The sequence below is a fragment of the Triticum aestivum genome, chromosome 3D (assembly GCF_018294505.1).
Source record: "Triticum aestivum cultivar Chinese Spring chromosome 3D, IWGSC CS RefSeq v2.1, whole genome shotgun sequence".
NCBI lineage: Eukaryota > Viridiplantae > Streptophyta > Magnoliopsida > Poales > Poaceae > Triticum > Triticum aestivum.
The window spans coordinates 477,726,035-477,750,624 of NC_057802.1; the positions used below are offsets into that span (position 1 = coordinate 477,726,035).

At 43.9% G+C, this 24,590-nt stretch overlaps 1 protein-coding gene across 1 annotated transcript; it reads left to right on the plus strand.

Moving 5' to 3' along the window:
- Positions 1–12,675: 12,675 nt before the first annotated feature.
- Positions 12,676–24,590, plus strand: LOC123079803 (actin-related protein 2). Its single transcript, XM_044502614.1, has 15 exons — positions 12,676–12,831; positions 13,471–13,581; positions 13,655–13,789; positions 13,913–13,984; positions 14,072–14,150; positions 14,244–14,293; positions 15,041–15,144; positions 15,251–15,319; positions 15,399–15,462; positions 15,529–15,597; positions 15,720–15,803; positions 16,331–16,389; positions 16,625–16,691; positions 17,034–17,117; positions 24,320–24,590. The coding sequence occupies exons 1-15, from the start codon at positions 12,790–12,792 to the stop codon at positions 24,398–24,400; spliced, it is 1,170 nt and encodes a 389-aa protein (XP_044358549.1). The 5' UTR covers positions 12,676–12,789; the 3' UTR covers positions 24,401–24,590.

Sequence of the window (24,590 nt, forward strand, 5' to 3'; positions counted from 1 at the left end):
CTGTTGTGCTTTTTACCCAAATCGGTCCCACCGAGTTTGTGTAATCGGTCCAACCGAGATAAGGCTTTACCCTAACCCTAGCACATCGGTCCCACCGAGTTTATCTTGTCGGTCCCACCGAAAACCCTAACGGTCACATTATGAACTAAATCGGTCCGGCCGAGTTTTGTGATTCGGTCCCACCGAGTTTGGTAAATTGTATGTAATGGTTAGATTTTGTGTGGAGGCTATATATACCCCTCCACCCACTCTTCATTCGTGGATAGAGCCATCAGAACATGCCTACACTTCCAACATACATTTTCTGAGAGAGAACCACCTACACTTGTGTTGAGGTCAAGATATTCCATTCCAACCACATAAATCTTGATCTCTAGCCTTCCCCAAGTTGCTTTCCACCCAAATCATCTTTCCACCAAATCCAATCCTATGAGAGAGAGTTGAGTGTTGGGGAGACTATCATTTGAAGCACAAGAGCAAGGAGTTCATCATCAACACACCATTTATTACCTCTTGGGGAGTGGTGTCTCCTAGATTGGTTAGGTGTCACTTGGGAGCCTCCGTCAAGATTGTGGAGTTGAACCAAGGAGTTTGTACGGGCAAGGAGATCGCCTACTTCGTGAAGATCTACCCCAGTGAGGCAAGTCCTTCGTGGGCGACGACCATGGTGGGATAGACAAGGTTGCTTCTTCGTGGACCCTTCGTGGGTGGAACCCTCCGTGGACTCGCGCAACCGTTACCCTTCGTGGGTTGAAGTCTCCATCAACATGGATGTATGATAGCACCACCTATTAGAACCACGGATAAAAAATCTCCGAGTCTCCAAATTGCGTTTGCACACTCCAATCCCTTCCCTTTACATTCTTGCAACTTGCATGATTTACTTTCCGCTGCTCATATACTCTTGTCATGCTTGCTTGATATGTATTGTGAATGTTTGAACTTGTGCTAAAACTCCACTTCAACATAAAGAATTTAAAAACTGTAACTTTTCTTACTAAGAGTCTATTCACCCCCCTCTAGACACTTCTTCTCGATCCTTTCAATTGGTATCAGAGCTTTGGTCTCCATTGCTTTGGTTTAATCACCATTGGATGAAGATGGATGAGTCTATGTTGGGGAGTCTTAGACATAGAGTGCCTATACTTGATGGAGAGTACTTTCATGAGTGGAAAAATGAGATGCTTGAGATTTTCAATGAATATCATTTGACCAAGTACATTACTACTCCTTATGCTCGCATTGTTGATCCTTTGCATCCCACACCCGATGAGGATCTTTACATGATTCGCAATCTTAGAATTATCGATCTTATCACTAGAGGTTTGCCTAGAAACTTGATTAGATGCTTGCCTACTCTTGATTATGCCTACACCATATGGAGATTTCTTGAGGAAAGATTTCCAAATTATTCCTTGCAAAATTTAGATGAAATTCTTCATAAGTCTATTGCCTTGAATAGGATGAGTACTAGTGATCCTAAGTTTGATGATTGCTTGTTTGAGCTTCGTGATCTCATGCGTGCCAAAGGAGATGTTGGAATCATTAGCAACATCATCTCCGAAGCCATTAGATTTCATAAAGATGATTATTGTCATGATCATTTATCTAATGAATCACTCTCTCTAGGAATTGATCCATCACATGACGATGTTGAACATGGATACTATGATGAGGATGATGATAGTGACTATGATCTTGATGATGCGATGAGACACTTTGGTCTTATGGCTAATCTTCGCGGCTACATGGCTGGAGGAAAGGAATGGGTTCTTGATAGTGGATGTACCGATCATATGACCGGAGACAAGGATATGTTTCGTGAGCTTGCTGAAAACGACGGCCCTCAAAAGTATGTCACTTTTGGTGATAACTCAAAGGGTAAGGTGGTTGGCCTCGGTAAGGTGGCCATCTCACATGATAGCTCCATACAAAATGTCATGCTCGTTGAATCTCTTGGGTACAATTTACTTTCAGTATCTAGACTTGCTGATTTCGGTTTCAATGTCCTATTTACTGAAATAGATTGCCAAATGTTTCGAAGAGACAATCATAAAATGGTCTTTACCGGTATACGTAGAGGTGATCTTTACATTGTTGATTTCACTAAAAAGGCTCAACCTAGAACTTGCTTAATTGCTAAATCTTCTAAAGGCTGGTTGTGGCATAGAAGGCTAGGTCATGTGGGCATGCGAAATCTTGATAAGCTTATTAAAGGTGATCATATCCTTGGAGTAAAAGATGTTATATTTGACAAGGATAGACTTTGTAGTGCTTGTCAAGCAGGAAAACAAGTTGGAGGAAGTCACCCCGTGAAGAACATCATGACCACGAGAAGACCGCTCGAGCTACTTCACATGGATCTCTTTGGTCCCAATGCCTACAAGAGTCTCGGTGGTAACTCATTTGGTCTAGTCATAGTCGATGATTTTTCAAGATTTACGTGGGTGTTCTTTCTTGATGATAAATCGCAGGTCCAAAAGATCTTCAAAAACTTCGCTAGGAAGGCCCAAAATCAATTTGAAGTGAAGATCAAGAAGGTTCGGAGCGACAACGGAACGGAGTTCAAGAACGCAAATGTGGATACCTTTCTTGACGAAGAAGGGATTTCACACGAGTTCTCGGCTACGTACACGCCTCAACAAAATGGAGTTGTTGAGAGGAAGAACCGAACTCTTATTGAGATGGCAAGAACGATGCTTGATGAGTACAAGACTCCAAAACACTTTTGGGCGGAAGCGGTTGAGACAGCTTGTCATGCAACAAATCGCTTGTATCTTCACAAGCTACTCGGCAAGACGGCATACGAGCTCCTCACCGGTAACAAACCCCAAGTTGGATACTTTCGAGTATTCGGCTCAAAGTGCTACATTCTTGATAAGCATCGTCATTCCAAATTTGCTACTAAATCTCACGACGGTTTCCTACTTGGTTATGGCTCAAACTCTCACACTTACCGTGTCTACAACAATTTCACCCGAAAGGTTGAAGAGACGGTAGATGTGAAGTTTGATGAATCTAACGGCTCGCAAGTAGAGCAATTGCCAATTGATGTAGGAGACAAAGACCCTTCGGAAGCAATCCAAGACTTGTCTATTGGCAAGATCCGTCCAACGGAGGTGAAGGAGAGTACCTCGTCCGTCCAAGTGGAAGCTTCCACCTCACGACAAGGTGAACCAAGAGTTGATATGGAAGCATCCACAAGTGGGACACACCAAGATGAAGAAAACGAGGAATCACACCAAGATGAACATCAACAACCTCCTTCTCCACCACGACAAGAAAACGACGACGTCAACAATGAAGAAGGCCAAGAAGAAGGACAAGATGATGAAGAGATGTTCCACCCCGACCAAGCAAAAGCTCCCACGAGTTCGAGCAAGAGTCGCCAAAGACCATCCCGTCGAGCAAATCTACAATGATATCCAAACCGGGAGAATCACTCGCTCTAAAACTCGTTTGGCTAACTTTTGTGAACATTATTCATTCATCTCTAGCATTGAACCTATGAAGGTTGAAGAAGCGTTGGAAGATCCGGATTGGATAAACGCCATGCATGAAGAGCTACACAACTTTGAGAGAAACCAAGTGTGGACATTGGTCGAGAAGCCCGACAACAACCACAACATCATTGGTACCAAATGGGTGTTTCGCAACAAGCAAGATGAAGATGGACAAGTAGTTCGCAACAAAGCACGTCTCGTCGCCCAAGGCTACACTCAAGTCGAAGGTATGGACTATGGTGAGACATATGCCCCCGTTGCTAGACTTGAGTCCATTCGCATCTTACTTGCCTATGCTAATCACCATGATATCACCTTATACCAAATGGACATTAAAAGTGCTTTTCTAAATGGTGAAATTGAGGAGGAAGTTTATGTTAAGCAACCTCCCGGCTTTGTCAATCCTAAGAAACCTAATCATGTTTACAAACTTCACAAAGCTCTTTATGGTCTTAAACAAGCTCCTAGAGCGTGGTATAAATGCTTGACCAAGTTCCTTATTGAAAAAGGCTTTGAAATTGGAAAAATAGATTCTACTCTTTTTACTAAAAGGGTTAATGGAGAACTATTTGTGTGCCAAATTTATGTTGATGATATTATATTTGGTTCGACTAACCCTCATTTTAGTGAGAAGTTTGGAAAGCTAATGTCGGAGAAGTTTGAGATGTCTATGATGAGTGAACTCAAATTCTTTCTTGGTTTGCAAATCAAGCAAATAAGGAAGGTACCTTTGTCTCTCAAACAAAGTACACCAAGGACTTATTCAAGAAGTTCAATATGCAAGAATGCAAAGGTATGAATACACCCATGCCTACGAGTGGACATCTTGATTTGACTAAGGACGGTGAACCGGTTGATCAAAAAGTTTACCGCTCTATGATCGGTTCATTGTTATATCTATGTGCCTCTCGTCCCGATATTATGCTAAGTGTGTGCATGTGTGCACGATATCAAGCGGCCCCCAAAGAATGTCATCTTAAGGCTGTGAAAAGGATAGTGAGATACTTAATACATACACCAAATTTTGGCATTTGGTATCCTAAGAGGTCTTCTTTTGATCTTGTTGGCTACTCCGATTCGAACTGTGTCGGAGACAAGGTTGATAGAAAGTCCACTTCGGGTACTTGTCAATTTCTTGGTAGATCTCTTGTGTCTTGGTCCTCCAAGAAACAAAACTCAGTATCCCTATTCACCGCCGAAGCGGAATACATTGCCGCTGATTCATGTTGTGCTCAATTACTTTGGATGACCCAAACTCTTAAAGATTATGGGATCAATGTGAAACATGTTCCATTGCTTTGTGACAATGAGAGTGCTATTAAGATTGCTCATAATCCCGTGCAACATTCTCGAACTAAGAATATTGAAGTTCGTCATCATTTCATTCAAGATCATGTTGCAAAAGGTGATATTGATCTTAAGCATGTTCGTACCGATAAGCAATTGGCGGATATATTCACCAAACCCCTTGATGAAAAAGTATTTTGCCGTTTGAGAGGAGAATTGAACATCATTGATGCTTCAAACTTGGAGTAGGAACTCCATGTGGATACATGCAAGGCATGAGCCTATGACTAATCCTTGATATGTCTTTCATGTTGCTATTCATATGTCTTGGATATATACTTGCACCCTTGCATGCTATCTAACCCTTTGTAGGTACTTGGATGATTCTAAATCTATGAGATTGCAACTTACTCACATCTTGAGCAATCTCTACATCACCAAGTCTCTACACAATGGTGGTTGAAGACAAGGAAGCATGAAACTCTTCAAACATATCCTTTGACAATTTCTATATTAAGTCTTATGATTGTCATTTTGGATACTCAAGTGTTATTCCTTGCAAAACTAACCCATGTAGGTAGCTGAACTCAAATTCCAAGTGGTGCTCCCAACTCTTATGAGCTACATCAACCTTGAGCATCCCACACAAGTTCAACTACATGATCAACACCACCACCCAAGGTATGTTATTCCATCTTAGAGAAGCTTTACCCCAAGACATGGGTCAAAGCAACTCAACCAGATGTGAATACATCAAGATGCTTAAACGAAAAATGGTAACCCCATTTTGAGCTTAAACGATGAGTATGACCTATGATCAAGTGCCCTCACTTGACTCCTAAGTCAATATACTCTAACATAGGTGACTTTTTCGCCGACCAATTCTAGATGAAGTTCTCTTGTGTTTCTCTATGCTCTTGCATTTGTCTCATGCATATTTGTTTCCCCTTTCAAAAAAAATTCATCTAGATTTCTTTTTTGTTTCTTTCTGTACTGGATTTCCTGCATCCAATTCATTGCAAATCCTTCAGTTAATTCCTTGCAAATCCTTGTGAGATCTTATTTGCCTAGTGAGCTGAGGTAACAAGTGTTTTCACTGTGATGAACTCGGTCACACCGGTCTGTTGCCTTCGGCCCAACCGAATTCTTTTCGGTGCAACCGAAGCACACAACTTGGTGCCACCGATTTCACTGCAGAAAAGACAACTTGTCACTTGTTCCTACATTCTTTTTGCTCCAGCTTCACTCAATGATTCTTGTCCTCTACCAGCATCATATTCAACATGCTACTTTGCTCTGTGACTCAAGGACCAAACCCATTTGTAACAAAACTCCAGAAGAGCCCTTCTTGGAAATTGATGTCAAAGGGGGAGAGAGAGATCACATCAAAGCTTAATCATTTCTTCAATAGGGGGAGAGAATACTCAGGGGGAGAGAGTTCTTCAACAGGGAGAATCAAAGGCCCCGGATGCTTGGTGTTCAAGAGGAGAGAAGTCACATGTCTTTAAGAGGGGAAAGACATGTTCATATTTGGTTGTTTGCATTTGCTAAGTTTTTTTCTTTGCTCTGATTTTATGTTCCCTATCTTCTCCCAGTATCTCTTAAAAGATTCAGGGGGAGTAAGACATCTAAGGTAAGGAAATCTTTGAATTCATTGCATATCTTTACCTTTGGGGACATGTCTATATCCAATAGAGTACTCAGTACTCACTCTCTACATGTCATCCCAGTCTTGGTACTCTTGTGGTTTCTTATGTTTGCTCTGGCTAGTAGATGTATCTGTGTTATCTAACCTTGTTTACTCAGGTTCATCCCTTTCTAAGCCAACTCAAAACCACAAGGTAAGTATATGCATCACACTCATGTGCATGAGGATTTCTTGCTGATGTACATACTGTTTGCAAGAAGGACTCATGAGCATGAAGGTACATTTCCTATACTTACATCATTCGCTCTGATGCATATAGCCAAGATACATGCAACACATTGCTTACTTTGTCATGATTATGCATTCACATGCTCCTATATTCCATATCTACATGATTGCATACATATAGGGGGAGCTTATGCATGTTACATGTCTTTCCAAAGCTTTACTTGTTATTCTCTATATCTTTATCTAAAGCTTTGATGTATGTTGCCATCAATTACCAACAAGGGGGAGATTGAAAGCACAAGTGCTCCCTGGGTGATTTTGGTAATGAATGACAACATATCTCTTGTTGGACTAATGCTTTCGTCTAGTATGTTTCAGATAAGTTCAACAATGGAGTGGCATGGACTAGAGGATGTGGAACCCCTTCAAGATGATAAGGACAAAGGATTGGCTCAAGCTCAAAGCTCAAGACTCTACATCTTCTATTTTAGTGATCCAAGATCACATTGAGTCTATAGGAAAGCCAATACTATTAAGAGGGGATGAGGTGTTGCTTAATGGCTTGCTTGCTCAAAGTGCTTAGTGATATGCTCCAAAGCCCTCAACCACTTTCTCACATCCACATATGTCCCAAACCAACAGTCAAACTCGTCCCCACCGAAAATCTTCTATTCGGCGCCACCGAGTTCTCTTGACATAGCCACTACCAGAAACCCTAATCAATTTGGTCTCACCGATGGGATCTCGGTCTCACCGAGATGGGCTTGCAAACTCTCTGTTGCCTATTGCATTAATTTCGGTCTCACCGAGATATGAAATCGGTACCACCGAGTTTGTTTGGCCAACTCTCTGTGGTGCTTATTACCCAAATCGGTCCCGCCGAGTTTGTGTAATCGGTCCAACCGAGATAAGGCTTTACCCTAACCCTAGCACATCGGTCCCACCGAGTTGATCTTGTCGGTCCCACCGAAAACCCAAACGGTCACATTATGAACTAAATCGGTCCGACCGAGTTTTCTGATTCGGTCCCACCGAGTTTGGTAAATTGTGTGTAACGGTTAGATTTTGTGTGGAGGCTATATATACCCCTCCACCCACTCTTCATTCTTGGAGAGAGCCATCGGAACATGCCTACACTTCCAACATACATTTTCTGAGAGAGAACCACCTACACTTGTGTTGAGGTCAAGATATTCCATTCCAACCACATAAATCTTGATCTCTAGCCTTCCCAAGTTGCTTTCCACTCAAATCACCTTTCCACCAAATCCAATCCTATGAGAGAGAGTTGAGTGTTGGGGAGACTATCATTTGAAGCACAAGAGCAAGGAGTTCATCATCAACACACCATTTATTACCTCTTGGAGAGTGATGTCTCCTAGATTGGTTAGGTGTCGCTTGGGAGCCTCCGTCAAGATTGTGGAGTTGAACCAAGGAGTTTGTATGGGCAAGAAGATCGCCTACTTCGTGAAGATCTACCCTAGTGAGGCAAGTCCTTCATGGGCGACGGCCATGGTGGGATAGACAAGGTTGCTTCTTCGTGGACCCTTCGTGGGTGGAGCCCTCTGTGGACTCGCGCAACCGTTACCCTTCGTGGGTTGAAGTCTCCATCAACGTGGATGTACGATAGCACCACCTATCGGAACCACGGATAAAAATTCTCCGAGTCTCCAAATTGCGTTTGCACACTCCAATCCCATCCCTTTACATTCTTGCAACTTGCATGATTTACTTTCCGCTGCTCATATACTCTTGCCATGCTTGCTTGATATGTATTGTGAATGTTTGAACTTGTGCTAAAACTCCACTTCAACATAAAGAATTTAAAAACTGCAACTTTTCTTACTAAGAGTCTATTCACCCCCCTTTAGACACTTCTTCTCGATCCTTTCATGGCTCCGCTGACTCTAATCTCAGCACTATAGATTCCTATTTCTCGAGAAAAAAATATGAGAGGAAGTTTCATCGCGTTTTACGATACGGAGCCGCCGCCACCTCCTGTTCTTCATCGGGAGACCAGATCTGGAGTCCGTTCTGGGCTCCGGAGAGGGGGATCTTCCGTCATCGTCATCATCAACCATCCTCCATCACCAATTTCATGATGCTCACCACCAGGAGTGAGTAATTCATTCTTAGGCTTGCTGGACGGTGATGGGTTGGATGAGATTTATCATGTAATCGAGTTAGTTTGTTAGGGCTTGATCGCTAGTATCCACCTATGTTCTGAGATTGACGTTGCTATGACTTTGTTGTGCTTAATGCTTGTCACTAGGGCCCGAGTGCCATGAGTTCAGATCTGAACCCTTTATGTTTTCATGAATATATTTGTGTTCTTGATCCGATCTTGCAAGTTGTATGCACCTGCTACGTGTTATGATCAGCATACCCTAAGGTAACAATAATTGAGATTTTTTCCGGTGATTACTGTAGTTTGAGGAGTTCATGTATTCGCTATGTGTTAATGCTTTGTTTCAGTTCTGTATTAAAAAGAGGCATTAATATCCCTTGGTTTCTTTATGGACCCCGCTGCCACGGGAGGGTAGGACAAAAGATGTCATGAAAGTTCTTATCATAAGCACGTTTGACTATACGGAATACATGCCTACATTACATGTATGAATTGGAGCTAGTTCTGTATCGCCCTAGGTTATAACTGTTACATGATGAATTTCATCCAACATAATTATCCATCACCGATCCAATGCCTATGAGTTTTTCACATATTGATCTTTGCTAAGTTAGTATTGCTGCTACTACTGTCACAATTGCTATCACTATCAAAATTACCATACTACTGTACTACTGATTACTTTGCTACAGATATTTAGTCTTCAGGTGTGGTTGAATTGACAACTTAACTGCTAATACTTACAAATATTCTTTGGCTCCCCTTGTGTCGAATCAATAAATTTGGGTTGAATACTCTACCCTTGAAAACTATTGCGACCCCCTATACTTGTGGGTTAGCAGTGTGCAAGTAAATGCCCTGTGCAATAAATTAGAAGGATTTTTCAAACATACTGGTGTTACAGCTTGGACACAAACATTGAGTGCCATGACTTTTAAATTTCAAAAAATTCAAAAATGTTCAGAAATACATGAAACGTTGCTCGATGTCATGGCATGCCACCAAGATGCCATGGTAAACAATGGGCCTGATTGACGAAAGTTTTGTCATACACCTCTCACAAATCCAAGCATCTCACGAGAAGACTCGTGGTTCTGAGAGGGAACAAATGCATGTTTGATGACGAACCAACAGTCGCTTCCTCTTATGGCCTTGAAATTTTTCCTACCGTTAACATGCACAAATACAACTTTCATGTTAAATTTTTAAAAATTTCAGGGGTAATTTTACCTTTTTAAGACACAAAATTAATTTCTAGCTATTAATGGTCGTAATTTAAACTTGAACTACATGTACATGCAACAACAAACCATCATGAGTTGCAAAATCATATTTGTGTCCTTGTGTGTAAGTAAATGCCCTGTGCAGTAATTTTGAAGGATTTTTTTAAAATATATTGGTGTCACGGCTTGAACACAAACATTGAGTACCATGACTTTTAAATTCCAAAAAAATGAGCAAAAATACATGAAACCTTACTTGATGTCATGGCATGGCACCAAGATGCCGTGGTAAAAAAATAGGCCCAAAAATTTTGACACACACCTTTCACAAATCCGAGCATCTCACGAGAAGGCTCGTGGTTTTGAGAGGAACAATCCATATTTGATGACGAACCGCCGGTTGCTTCCTAGTATGGCCTTGATTTTTTTCTATTATTAACATGCACTAATACAACTATCATGTTAAAATTCGAAAAAATTCAAGGTTCATTTGACATTTTTAAGACACTAAAGTGAGTTTCTAGCCATACAATGACCGTAATTCAAATTTGAACCACATGTGCATGCAACAGCAAACCAAAATGGGTTGGAAAATTATATTTATGTCCTTGTGTGCAAGTAAATGCCCTATGTAGTAAATTGGAAGAATTTTTCAAGCATATTGGTGTCACAGTTTGGACACAAACATTGAGTGTCATGGATTTTAAATTCCAAAAAATATTTTTTTTCAGAAATATATGAAATCTTGCTTGATGTCATGGCATGAGCAAGATGCCGTGGTAAAAAAGGGTTTGTTTGACAGAAGTTTTAACACACACCTCTCACCAATCCGAGCATCCCATAAGAAGATTGGTGGTTCCGAGAGGGAACAAATGCATGTTTGATGACGAACCGATGACCGCTTCCTCTTATGGTCTTGAAATTTTTTCAACCGTCCACATACACGAATACAACTTTCATGTTAAAGTTTGGAAATTTTTAGGGGTCATTTGACCTTTTTATGACAGTAAGTTAGTTTATATGACCGTAATTCATATTTGAACAACATGTACATGCAACAGCAAACCATTATGGGTTGAAAAAACCGTTTATGTATTACATTTTACAATAATGTCTTAGTAACACAATTTTTTTGAGGGATCATAGTAACACAAATAAGCATTCATGCATTACTTTGGAAAGAAAATGTAAATATTTGGGAAGAAACCGAGCCCCACATGATTGGCAATCTGTTTCGCGCCTCGAGGTTTGGAAGGTGAGAGGCGCGGGATATGAATCAGATGCAGTTATGTTTTGGGAACTGTCAGTGATTAATTCCGCACGACTTTTGCTCCGAGAATAGTGTGTAATTCAAGCTACGGTACCACTAAATTCTGGTGACCGACGCGTGTATCCCGCCGATCTAGATTCCGGGCGTCAATAAATACTACCCGCCCACGTCTTCCCGCCTGCATTCTCATCTACATTCTCTCCCCGCTCGCCCTCTCTCTCTCACCAAACTCTGTCATGGCACCGCCGGTCTGCCCACGAGACAAGGAGGAGGCGTCGCCCCGCGAGGATGTCAAGGCGCAGAGCAGCGACGAGGAGGACCCCTACGCGCCACCAGACGAGGTTGCTCTGGAGCCCCCAACTTTTGATTTTGATTTTGGGGCCAGTACAATCCCTGCTCTAGAAGTCCTCGTTGCCGGCTGAGAAAGCCAGGCAAGTTGCATTAAAGGAGATGGTGGAGGAGGAAGCCAGGTACCGGGCGGCCCGTGAAGCACATGAGGCCACCTGGGAAAAGGGGAGGCATGAGCTTTGGCGGTGGGCGCGTCGACATGCAGAGGAGGTGTACGAAGACGGCCGGTACAACGCCATGACGGCCGAAGGCGCTAGGCGCCTCATTGCTGACAAAGGGCACTATTCATTGGTTGTCACATCATACTCAATCCAACGGACATGATCGTTTCATTTAAAGATCCAACGGCCTGGATTTGTTTGGACAGCTAATCCGATGGTCCAAAGATCACATGCCCCGAGATGCCTTCATTTTGCTCCACAATTTAACAATGGGACCCGTCCACGTCGTCCCGCTTGCATTCTCATCTACATTCCCTCCTCGCTCGCCCTCCTCTCTCACCAAACTCTGCCATGGCGCCCCCGGTCTGCCCACGCGACGAGGAGGAGGCGCAGCCCCGCGAGGACGTCAAGGCGCAGAGCAGCGACGAGGAGGACCCCTACGCGCCACCAGACGAGGTTGCGCCGGAGCCCCCAACTTTGGATTGGTTTTGGGGCCAGTACAATCTTACTCTGTGGAAGTCCCCATCGCCGGCTGAGAAAGTCAGGCAAGTTGCATTAAAGAAGAAGATGACAGAGGAGGAAGCCAGGTACCAGGTGGCCCGTGTAGCACATGAGGCCGCCTGGGAAAAGGGGAGGCAAGAGCTTTGGCAGTAGGGTGTCGATGTGCGGAGGAGGTGTATCAAGACGGTTGGTACAACACTATGACGACTGAAGGCGCTAGGCGCCTCATCGCTGACAAAAGACAGTATTTATTGGTTGTCACATCATACTCGATCAATCCGACGGTCTAAAAATCTAACGGCCTGGATTCGTTTGGATAGCCTATCCGACGGTTCAGAGATCACATGCCCTGAGAAGCCTTTATCTTGCTCCACGATCTAACATTGGTATGAGTGTTGGATCATTTTCGAAAAAAATAATATTCACCAATCGAGAGGCCTCAACCAAAAGCCGAACACACCCTCCGGAGGTTGGCGAGGGAGGACGGCTCGAATGGAGAGCAACAAGGTGGTGGTGTGCGACAACGGCACCGGGGTAAGACTCCATCCCCCCCCCCCCCCCCGAGCATGCTCACCGTAGATCTGCCTCTCCCCACCGGCTTGTTTGTAGAATACTTCGTACAAAATCCCACCGGGCTGCCGGTGATTGATCGAGGCGGATGAATCATGGTTAGGCTTGGGGAGTAGGGTAGCCAGGTTCGGACGGAATCAGCTGAGGGTATTCCAAATCTGTATCGAGTCATCGCTGTGGAGTGCGGAGTTGGTGCCGAGTTGAGAACGAGAACTGTAGGGGAATAGAAATGTTCGAGAACGTTCTGCCCCCTTTGTTTATCGTATTTCTGCTGGGATTGCTTTCCGAGTTGCATTTGGATCTGCCATGTCAATTTTATCTTTAGGTTCAGAACAGCCTTTTCTGCTTTGAACAGATATGACATAATAGGGCGCTAAATTGTTATGTGGAAATCAGTAGGCACATCTTTGGTTTCACTGAGCTATTATAGATTTTTTAGTAAGCACAAATAATATTCAAATTGTAAATTGTGTTCGTGAAACCTCTAGCTGACCTGTTGCCTGTTTCTTGATTTTGATTATCTTTTCCATGACAGAGAAACGTGAAATACTCTCTGTTATGGTCGGGTGGTTTTGCTGTTCTAATTTGGCACCTACGTTGCAGTATGTAAAGTGCGGCTTTGCGGGAGAAAACTTCCCTACATCTGTCTTTCCTTGTGTCGTTGGAAGGCCATTGCTTCGCTATGAGGAGTCACTCCAGGAGCAAGAATTGACAGTTTGGATTCCATCATTTATTTTGTCTCTTAATGTTGAGTACACCTCGTAATTTGTGTTTATGTTCAACACAGGATATTGTGGTTGGAGCTGCTTGCGCTGATTTGAGACATCAGCTTGATGTATCATATCCTGTCACAAATGGGATTGTTCAAAATTGGGATGATATGGGCCATATATGGGATCATGCATTTTATAGCGAGCTGAAGGTATGCATATTGATATTCTTTACTTTGCTTGTGGTGTGAATCCTTTTAGAAGATACTTTCTCAATACCTTTGATTATAATCCTAGATCCATGTAAAGCATTACATTTCTCTTCTTTCATATAGGTTGATCCATCCGAGTGTAAAATTTTACTGACAGATCCGCCACTCAATCCTGTGAAAAACCGTGAGCAAATGGTAGGTTATTTTAATTTCTCAGGCTATTTTATATTGCAAATTGAGCTTCTACATAATGACTAGTAAATTGAACCCCACGATCAACAGATCGAGACAATGTTTGAGAAATACAACTTTTCTGGGGTCTTCATCCAGATCCAAGCAGTTCTTTCGCTATATGCTCAAGGTACTTACTTTACCTCTTTAAACAGAATCAAGGACATAGAAATGCACACAAAATTGTACTAGTACTCATTTTACACGTATGTTTACTTCCCAGGCTTGCTGACTGGACTTGTCATAGATTCTGGTGATGGTGTCACCCATGTGGTATGAACAGATTCTATCTCTAGCATTCTGTGTGATAGTTATAGAAATACTATCTGACTATCTAGCACATTTGTATAATGTCTGCCGATGTACCTGTAATTGTATTGAGCCAACCAAAGGAGTTACCTTTCTAATTTTGGGATCAGGATATACCTGACTTTTTGGAGGTCCTGTGAGAAAACTACACTAAAATCACTACTTAAAACTCCTCCATTTAAAATTTGTATTTTGGTTTCAAACATGGATTAAGAAAAGTCATGGTGTTCAGTCATAGATATTGAAGATAGAGGGAAGATAAATGAGAACAAAATGGAGAAAATCTCATGAAAATTGCATGCAAGTCTTATGATTTTGAATAAGATTATCTAAATTTATAAACCTTATCCTCTATTCTTAAATAGTTGCAACCCACTACCTATTTTTCCTCTTCATGCAACTATGCCACGTCATCAAGTCATGCATGTGGTCATAAGTTACAATTTGTGCACTCATCTATCCATGCAATCATGTCACCTCAGCAATCACGCATGTCAATTTGTTTCACTAATTTTTGTGTGGGCTTTCATTTTGTTGCTGTTTGTTGCTTTCATTTTGATTCACAGCCCCTGTTTCATTTAAGGTTCCTTGTTTCTTTGTAGAGATCACAGATTCACAGCCCTTATGAATTTCCTAATTGTCCTTGTTTTTACTAGTTACTTTCTGTCCGTAGCTTTCATTTTGTTGCTGTTGTTTTATTTACACACGCAGGTGCCCGTGGTTGATGGATATTCTTATCCACATCTAACGAAAAGAATGAATGTAGCTGGAAGGCATATCACATCCTATCTTGTTGATCTACTCTCAAGAAGAGGGTATTCCCTTACCAGTTACCATCTTAAGATGTTAAAGTTGCTGTGATGATGCAGTCTTCAGCTTTCTTGTATTTTCCTCATCCTCTTTATTGTTCTATTTCAAAAGGTATGCTATGAATAAATCTGCTGATTTTGAGACAGTAAGAGAAATAAAAGAGAAGCTATGCTATATAAGGTGAGTTGTTTCGTTGTTCTTATTTCTTGGCTACAGATTGCTGTTATATGTCATAGGCATGACATAAAAAGATGTACAGCTATGACTACAAACGTGAATACCAGCTAGGACTTGAAACCACAATTCTTGTTAAAAGTTACACTGTAAGTATATTATCCTACTTTGTTTTATTGTTGTATTTTTATTTGAGCTAAATTCTTTGTGATCAGCTTCCAGATGGAAGAGTAATTAAGGTGGGCACTGAACGGTTTCAGGCTCCTGAGGCTCTTTTTACTCCTGTAAGTTTGTTTTCCTTCCATTCTTGCCGAAAGTCTTCCAGTGATAGATAGCTATGCAGTTCTCTGCAAAAATATTAAGTATCAACAGTGTGGTAATCTTGGTAAAAATATTTGCTGAACAGGAACTCATAGATGTTGAAGGTGATGGGTTGGCAGATATGGCATTCCATTGCATTCAGGAAATGGACATTGACAACCGCATGACGGTATACAAACCTTACAGTAGTCCCAGTACAATATAGTAAATTTTGCCTGTCCATTCTTTCTGTTATTTTTATTGCTTGAAGTATTTAGATGGAACAAGTATACGAATAACTGATTGATTATATTGTACAACTGCAGTTCTTCCGGACTACATCTATCTAGAGATATGCATTACTTGTGATTATCTATGTAAATATACTCATAGAAAATGCATCATGAGGTGCACTTGCTATTGGTGGAGACTTAATCGAGTGTCTGACATTGCATCTTGAGTTTTATAAGCTTTATGTATGTACGTTATTCCCTTAGACTAGCATATACCCACTTCCTTTTTTTCTTAATTTGAATTCTGCTAATGCCTTGTAAGGGAACAAATGTTACTGAATTTTCAGTTTGATATATATTAACTAAAGAAGAACCTGAGAACATATTGAAGTTTTAGTCTTCATACATTTAGAGTGTCTACTTCCCTAGATAGATCACTGCATGCTGGCTTTTTTTTTAATTCGACGTTCAATAATATTTGCAGCTTTACCAACATATCGTCCTTAGTGGAGGAAGTACCATGTATCCTGGTCTGCCAAGTCGGTAAGATGTTAATTCTGTAGTTCATTTCTTGCATTTTGTAATGTTTACTACTACATTCTGAGTCACCTGTTTCCAATATCATCACTTACACACCACACTGTTTTTTTCTCCCTTCTTGGCTGTTTGCTGTTGTTCTGGTTCTTTCTCCCTGTTGATCAGTCATTGTTTTTCTTTTGCGCTAATCTATACAAGGATCTAGGTTTCGTATGACTAACAAACTGCCACCTTTCTGAAGGCTGGAGAAGGAAATTCTTGATCGCTACCTTGACGTGGTTTTGAAGGGAAACAAGGATGGACTTAAGGTAATTTTGTTTAATTCTTCTCTGATGGACTACACAGTTGATATTATTAATTTGTACAACTACATTTCCAATTTGTACCATTTTTCTTTTAAGCTGGCAAACTCTAATGAGCAGTACAACTCATTCAGCCCTTATCTATCAAGTCTTGTTGCCTCACCTTTCCATCAATGAGAATATAGCTTAGGTTTTGCAAATACAGGCAATCTGATCGCATTAGCTTATTAAAATTGGTAACAGTCAAAGGAGAATCTGTACGCATACCAGAACACCACATTTTATATTCAGTAATAATGTTTGTTCCCGCTCTCCTTTCATAACCTGTCTGTTCTTGAGTATGTACAGAAATTACGTCTGCGTATAGAGGATCCTCCACGGAGAAAGCATATGGTCTATCTAGGAGGTGCAGTACTTGCTGGAATTATGAAGGTAATAACTTTTAGAAATTTTTAGCTTTACTTGCCTGAAGTATTGTAGTTTAGTTCACCTCTTAAATTTAAAGTGGTTTGTACCGGCAAATTCTAAATACAAAATGACACATATTTTTGATGTTTATCCGAGAGCAGCGAAGTTAGACAGAAAACCAAGAGGAGAAAATTATCATGATGCAGCGCCAATACTATCTAGTTTTAATATGAGAAATGACTGTTTAGGGGGTGCCAAATCCACAAATCTTAAGCTTGCAATATAGTCTAAGGCTATGCTCACAGTGTGTTAGTTTATGATAGTCCAGCTTTTCCAACCAGCTTTTGCTTATTTTCTCGTTTTGTGGCTATATTTTCGTAGCAGAATATAAAATAAGTTCAGCACAGCAGAGCCTAAGTAGCTGACTTACTGCCGGAAGTATTGCCCAGGAAGTCCTGGCCAAATTTGAATTTTGAACTACTAAATATTCAGCCCGGGTTTAAGTCTTCACTTAACTTCCAAAGAAAGCATGTGACAGTGCCATGGAAAGGGGGGGGGGGGGCGCACATTGGCAGGACGGGAGTCAGCCCATCAGCCATGGTACGACCCAGGCCACTACCCAGCGGACCATCAGCTTGGCGATCAAAGCAAAGCATCTCGGGTATCTCGGAGGATCCTACCCGTGCGTAATCGAGCCGGACATCCTGTAAACCCCAGGCCTTGTCCCCTATATAAGGCAAGGCTAGGGTTATACTATAGATCATCTAATCTCACACACACCTATGTGATCCTAGCGATCTCCATTGTACACTATATTCAAGCTCTCGCATGAGGCTCACCGCCATAAATATAATCATAGTAGTAGTAGGGTTTTACCTCCACCGTGAGGGCTTGAACCTGGGTAATTGCCTTGTGCGAATCCCGTCTGGTCTTCCTGCTACGTGTGACACCCCATTGAGATTAGTACCGGTATAATGAACCGACAGTTGGCGCGCCAAGCATGGGCCAAAGATCAAATCCATCTGGGATCCCGTGTTATCGCCAGCGTCTACCATGTTATCGCCAGTGTCTACGTTCCGAGCCAAACTTTTACTTTTGGTGCCTCGCGCTCACAACCATCCTATCTGAGGGCGAGGTTCCAACCTTTGGGAGCCTGGAATTCATTACTGTTCAGCCCATCGGAACCTGTCTTCAAAACCCGTCGCTTCGCCGAGTAGAGGAGCGAGCATCCAGCAACCCCTGGGATCTCCAGCAACAAGCAACAATCCACTAGGCTGAGTAGGCTTCCTAGCTCGTCGCAATGGTGGAATCGCTTGTCCCCATCTGGAATGAATCCAAGTCCGATGGGGGACGCGAGCACGGACAACTGCCCTATGGCAAAGGTCCTCATGGCCAACACCAAAATGCTGCAACCGGCAACGGAGCCAGACCGCCAGCACCGACAACAACGTCGACGTTGAGGACGAGGCCGACCCTGAGGCGGCGGCAGCCGAGCAACTAGCTTTGCATACGCTGATCCTTAGCAACACCAATACCGCTGCAAGCAATGGACAACTGAGCCGCGGCCGCCAGCACCGGCAACAACGTTGACGTTGAGGATGAGGCCAACCTCGAGGCGGCGACATCCGATCAACTAGCTTTGCATACGCCAATCCCGGCGAGGATGTGACCGCGAAGGCCTTGGAAGCTCAACACAAGGCCCTTGCGCAGGCACAGCTCCACCTTCAGAAGGAGCGCGACTCCCTTGCAGCTAGACATGATAGGTGGGTAACCACCATAGAGCTCAATCGAAGCCGGTGACTGGCTCTGGCCCACGACATCCAACTCAAGCCAGATCAACCGACGGCTAAGCAGTTCAATTGCGCTAAGCCATGATCAAGGCGATGATTGCGGAACATGGCGTGACTAGTCAATCGTGCAACTAGTTGGTAACCACCTCTCAGATGCGCATCGACACCAACATGGTTTGATATTCATGTCCTAGTCACATTCCAAGCCACCAAATTGATCGCGCCAGGCTGACGATTTGGCCTTGAGGATCACGTGGAGGCCTTGAGGCTTGCATTGCTTCAGGCAGAAGCCGACCGTCGCCCTCGCGTGGTCTATGACCGGCTTGGGAACCAGTCGGACGTGCACCAGAACAAATGTCCTCTGTCGTCCAAAAGAAGGCACGTCGAATTGCATCTATTGTTTTGAGAACATTTTTGGGAATGAGGAAGACCGACAGGTAGTAGGTTAGGATTGAATCTAGGACTGCTGTGATGAGAACTAAACATTCCCCGAGAATGTAAAGAATGTGAACGTGGTCTTCCGTGTCCTCGAGTCCAAGCGGGCCCGGAAGATCGCATTGCGTGAGGTCAAGAAAAGAGAGAATAAAGGAAGCCTAAGCTAATATGATTCAAACTTTCAGAAGGCGTAGGCACCGACATGCCCCAGTGGCTTGACAGGTCCGACTCAGTGATCTCTTTTGACAGGGCCGTTCACCCAGACTATATTCCCCACCTAGGGCGATCCGCCTTGGTTCTCGACCCGATTATTGGGGGCTACTAGTTGTCCAAAGTCTTGATGGATGGTGGCATCGTCATAAACATACTCTACGCCGAGACGATGGAGAAGATGGGCATCTCGCTCTTACGCCTTTGGCCAAACTCCACTGCTTTCCATGACATTGTGCACGAGAATTATGCCCAACCTTGGGTCAGATCTCCTTGGATGTTATTTCCAGCACCCTCGGAAAGTTCCGAGTTGAAACACTTTCTATCGAGGTCGTCCCTTCAAGGGCGCTTATCATGCTCTTCTCAGTTGCCATGCGTACACAAAGTTCATGGCGATCCCATGTTACGTGTACTTAAAACTCAAGGTATGTTCCGTCCTAATAAGATAACCATGGTCATCGACGACTTCAAACACTTGCATGATTGCGAGGTGGCCAATGTTGACCTAGCTAAATCTGAGCTCGTCGTCGTCGAGTGTGTCGAAAGCCGAAAATGATGGATCCATAGGGCTATTCTCTAAGCTAGAAGGCCAAGCCGGCCTTCGCTTTCTAGCCGGGCCAGGACACCAAGAAATTGAAGGTGCACCTGATCGACACCATGACGAGCGCTGAGATCATCATCGACCCTGTAGTGCATAGGAAAGCGCGCTTGTAGATTTTCGTGAGAACTGGGACATCTTCGCATGACATGCCTGGTATACCAGCGTACATCGCCGAGCACTCCCTAAACGTCATGAAGGGCATGCAGACCGTGAAGCAATCCCTACGCCAATTCGATGAAGAATGATGTAAGGCTATCGAAGAAGAGCTAGCCCGGCTTCTGGCGGCTGGGTTCATCCGTGGAGAAGAACTACACTTGGCGCATGTGCATTGACTACATCGGTCTTGACAAAGCCTGCCCCAAAGATCCTTTCCCGCTCCCCTGCATCCTACTCGCTATCACCAGATCAGGATGAAGGGATCGGATCAGGAGATGACCTCCTTCATCACCCCTTCTGGAGCTTTCTGTTACATCATGATGCCCTTCTGGCTCAAGAATGTTGTCACAACATATCAGCGCACCATGCAGAAATGCCTCCACGACCAAATCAGCATCAATGTCTAGGCCTACGTTTACGACGTCATGGTCAACACAAAGAAACAGGATGACCTCCTAGCAGATCTAGCGTAGACGGTTGCTAACCCGCGCCGATTCAAAATGAAGCTAAACACGGACAAATGTGTGTTCGGGGCCCTCGGGAAAACTGCTCGGCTTCATCGTTTCTTAGCATGACATTGAGTCCAACCCCGACAAGATAGCGCGATCTCCAAACTCGGCAAGCCCGGGAACCTAAAGGAGGTCCAAAAGCTAACCCGCTGCGTTGCCACCTTGGGTCTTTTCATCTCCCGGCTCAGTGAGAAGGCTTTGCCGCTGTATCGACTCCTCAAGAAGTCATACAAATTCGTCTAGATCAATGAAGGCCCGATCGGCCCTAGACAACCTCAAGCTGATGTTGTCTAGTAACCTAGTCCTAGTCATTCCAAAATAGAATGAATCGATGCTTTTGTACATCTGGTTGATCCTTCACAGGCAATCCGGCAGCGTCACGACGATGTCCTCATTGAGGTTGAGATCAGAAGGTGTTGAAAGTGCAGTGATGCTTGCCTCGCCGCCTCCTCTAGATCTAGGTACAAGGCTAAGTAATGGTTACTAAGCAAAAGAGCCGAGCAGAGATAGAAAACCAAAACATCAAATTTGGGAAGTCTTTAACACTTACATGACACGACCAGTTGGGCTTCCTGGAGCTTGTCCCGCACCAACCTCACTCAGTGTTGGCCTTCTTGGCGGCCTCCTTCAGGCCCTTGATCTCTAGCTCCTGCGCCTTCTGTCGATCCATCCGATCCGCAATTCGGTGCTTTGATCTTGGTCTTAAGGGTGCCCCGCGCCTCCTTTTTGGCCCGAGCAAGCCCCTGCAGCTCCAGGATCATCGTATGGCTAGCTTCGTTTTGCTTCTTCTTCAGCAGCTCGGCCGTGCAATGTACTCAGAGTCGTTGCTAGTGATCATTATGTCATCGACATATAAAAGAGTCCGACCACGAGGAGAAAGGTGGGCAAACAACATAGGATCATCAACGCTCCCAAAAAATCCATCGACAGTAACCACAGAGGCGAAACTCTCAAACCAGGCACGCGGGGCTTTCTTAAGGCCATAGAGAGAGTGATAAAGACGGCATGCGATGCCACCAGGAACAGAATATCCAGGTGGTGTCTGGCATGTAAACCTCCTCACACAACTCACCATTAAGAAAGTCATTCTTAACATCAAGTTGAGATACGGGCCAATGGCGAGCAGATGCCACAACAAGAAGTGTGCAGACAAGGGTCATATGGGCCACAGGAGAAAAAGTCTCACCGTAATGATGACCATGCTCTTGCTGAAAGCCTCGAGCCACAAGACGAGCTTTATAGCGCTTAGGAGAACCATCGGAGTGAGTCTTAACCTTTTAGACCCACTTACAAGTGATGGGATGAACACGAGGAAAAGAAACAAGATCCCACGTGCCGGTGCGCTCAAGAGAAGCAATCTCCTTTGCCATAGCAAGCCGCCATTCGGGATGAACAACATCGCCATAAGAAGTCGACTCAAGAACAACATGCTAGCACTATAAAAACCATAGCGGTCAATAGGTAGAAGCGGGCGATGACGTAAGCCATAAGTAGGCTGAGACAAGGAGGATGGCACATCAGAGGTAGATGGCTCAGCAGTAGACTCATCCACAACATGCGGATGATGAATATAATAGTGAGAAAAAGAGGGAAGAATACTAGGAGGAATCACCGGGATAGACTCAGGTGATGGGGACACGGACGGTGAAGCCACTGGGCATGAAAGGGCAGAATCCTGTGTCAAGCGAGATGAGGAAACCATAGGAGATGGCGGCGTCGGATTTGCAGTAGTCGAATAAGTAGGAGCAGTTGGATGCGTGAACAAGGGCTCAATAGGAGTGATAGCCGTGTCGGGAAAAGTGAGGAAAGAGATATCCTCCACTAAAAAGGTCAAGGAAGATGGACGCTGCTAGAAGGGACAAGTCACAATCCTGCTCCGTCAAGGCGATGGCTGAGGGTGTCAGAGTGGAAGCATGGTTCCAGAAGATATGTGCACCTTGTTACCCTGGTGAACAGAGCCTGGCAACACTGGCAAGTACCACAACTAGCTGTGCGAAGAGAGTCAGGCTGATGCCAAATAGCCAAACTACTCGCTGCGTAGAAATCATCAACATCGGAGTCACCCTGGTGAAGAGCATGCTCCTGGCGGACCACAGACAGGTATAAGGCATCACTAGAGGGCTGATAGCGCTAGCGAAGACAGGTCCACATCTCAAAGACGGTAGTAAGGCCCATAAACTCAGAGGCAAACTGAGGCAGAAAACTGGAAGTAAGAACAACCGCAACATGAGCATCATCATTAAACCAATGAGTGTAAGCAGACATAACATCATATAAGTGGGAAGAGCCTCCTCATATGCCAAGACCTACTGGTCATAAGCATGAACCGCAGCATCATCAACAACCTTAGTTGCATCCTTGGCAGCCTGAGAAGCATCCGCAGCAGGAGCCGGTGGCGTTGACGGGGTAGGAGCCACAAGAGGAGCTGGCCAGGGCGGGCAAAGGACCACGCCAGAATAAAAGCCCCATAGACAGATGCCACACATATGAATGCGCATAAGGCAACGAATTCGGTGTAATTAGTACCATAAAAAATCACCGGGCATAGAGGGATGGCGACATAGCCTGACGATGGAGACAGTGCCTGTTTTTTTGTTGCTTTTTTTGGAAGCCGATCTAGAAGGCAGTGGCTTGAGTCAACGCCCAATTGAAACAGGTGCCGCGACCGAACAAACCGTGCGGGTGGCGCGGGCGACACAGACCGAGAGGCCAGCGGCTGTTGTCCACACTTCCTTAACTCGACTTAGTCTGAGCTCTCTCCAACTTTAGTGTGAGTTGAGCTGAGCTTAGTCAAATACGCTTGAACTCAATTCGTTTGCAACCCTATGTACTAGGAGAGGAGAGAAAAGATAGGATCGGTGGATGGTGGAGAAGAGCTACAGGCTGGAGAGGATGAGAGGGGGAATGTGGAGGTCATGGAAGCGAACTTATCAACTAACCATGTTGGGGCTCGGGTGTGTGAGGTTTTTAGGAAGAAAATTGTGAAAACCGGTTGGGAGGGTGGAAGCCATGGAGGCTAACTTACCAACCCCCTTATTGAAGACAGTACAGCTGTAGCGTCTCACGCACACCGTACCCTTGTGAGCACTTTTGAGAGACTGGGTAACACTTTTGATGCGGGTCACATTTCCCTTGTGATGCTTGTTTTGAATCCTTCCGATGTAATTCTCTTACGTGATGTTGAGGGCTGACCAACCCTCTAGCCGTTCTGTTCACGGTTGCTTCCTCGCCCACTTCGTGTACGTGGGCTGTAGCCGTATAATTGTATTCTGTTTTTCCGTTCTCTATCTATCAACGCAATGATACGCAAGCTCTTGCGTTTCGCGAAAAGAAAAAGAGTAAGATATGCTTGTTCACTGTTTTGCTTTTCGCTAACCTATCGTGGTGGTGCATTCAAATATGGAAGCTACTAACAAGAGGGAATATATTGAACCACAGCTTAGCATAAAAAAGAAAACATGGGCTTGTTATCATGTTTGGGTCTGCTGATATATATTGCTGACTTTGTATGTCTCGAACAAACAGGATGCGCCGGAATTCTGGATCACAAAGCAAGAGTATCAGGAAGAAGGTGTTGCTTGTCTAAGGAAGTGTGGACAAGCATAGTCATGTACAATATACAACCGTCCCACCCTTGTTATTACCGAATGCATATTATTACTTTAATTGGTAGAAATAATAGGACAAATAGGAATTACCTTGCCTAAGGAAGTTTTGTTGTTTGTCCTTTTGATCCTCGTGATTAATGTGCACCATATAATTCTTGCCGCATAAATAGTAGGAAAAGTACATCTCA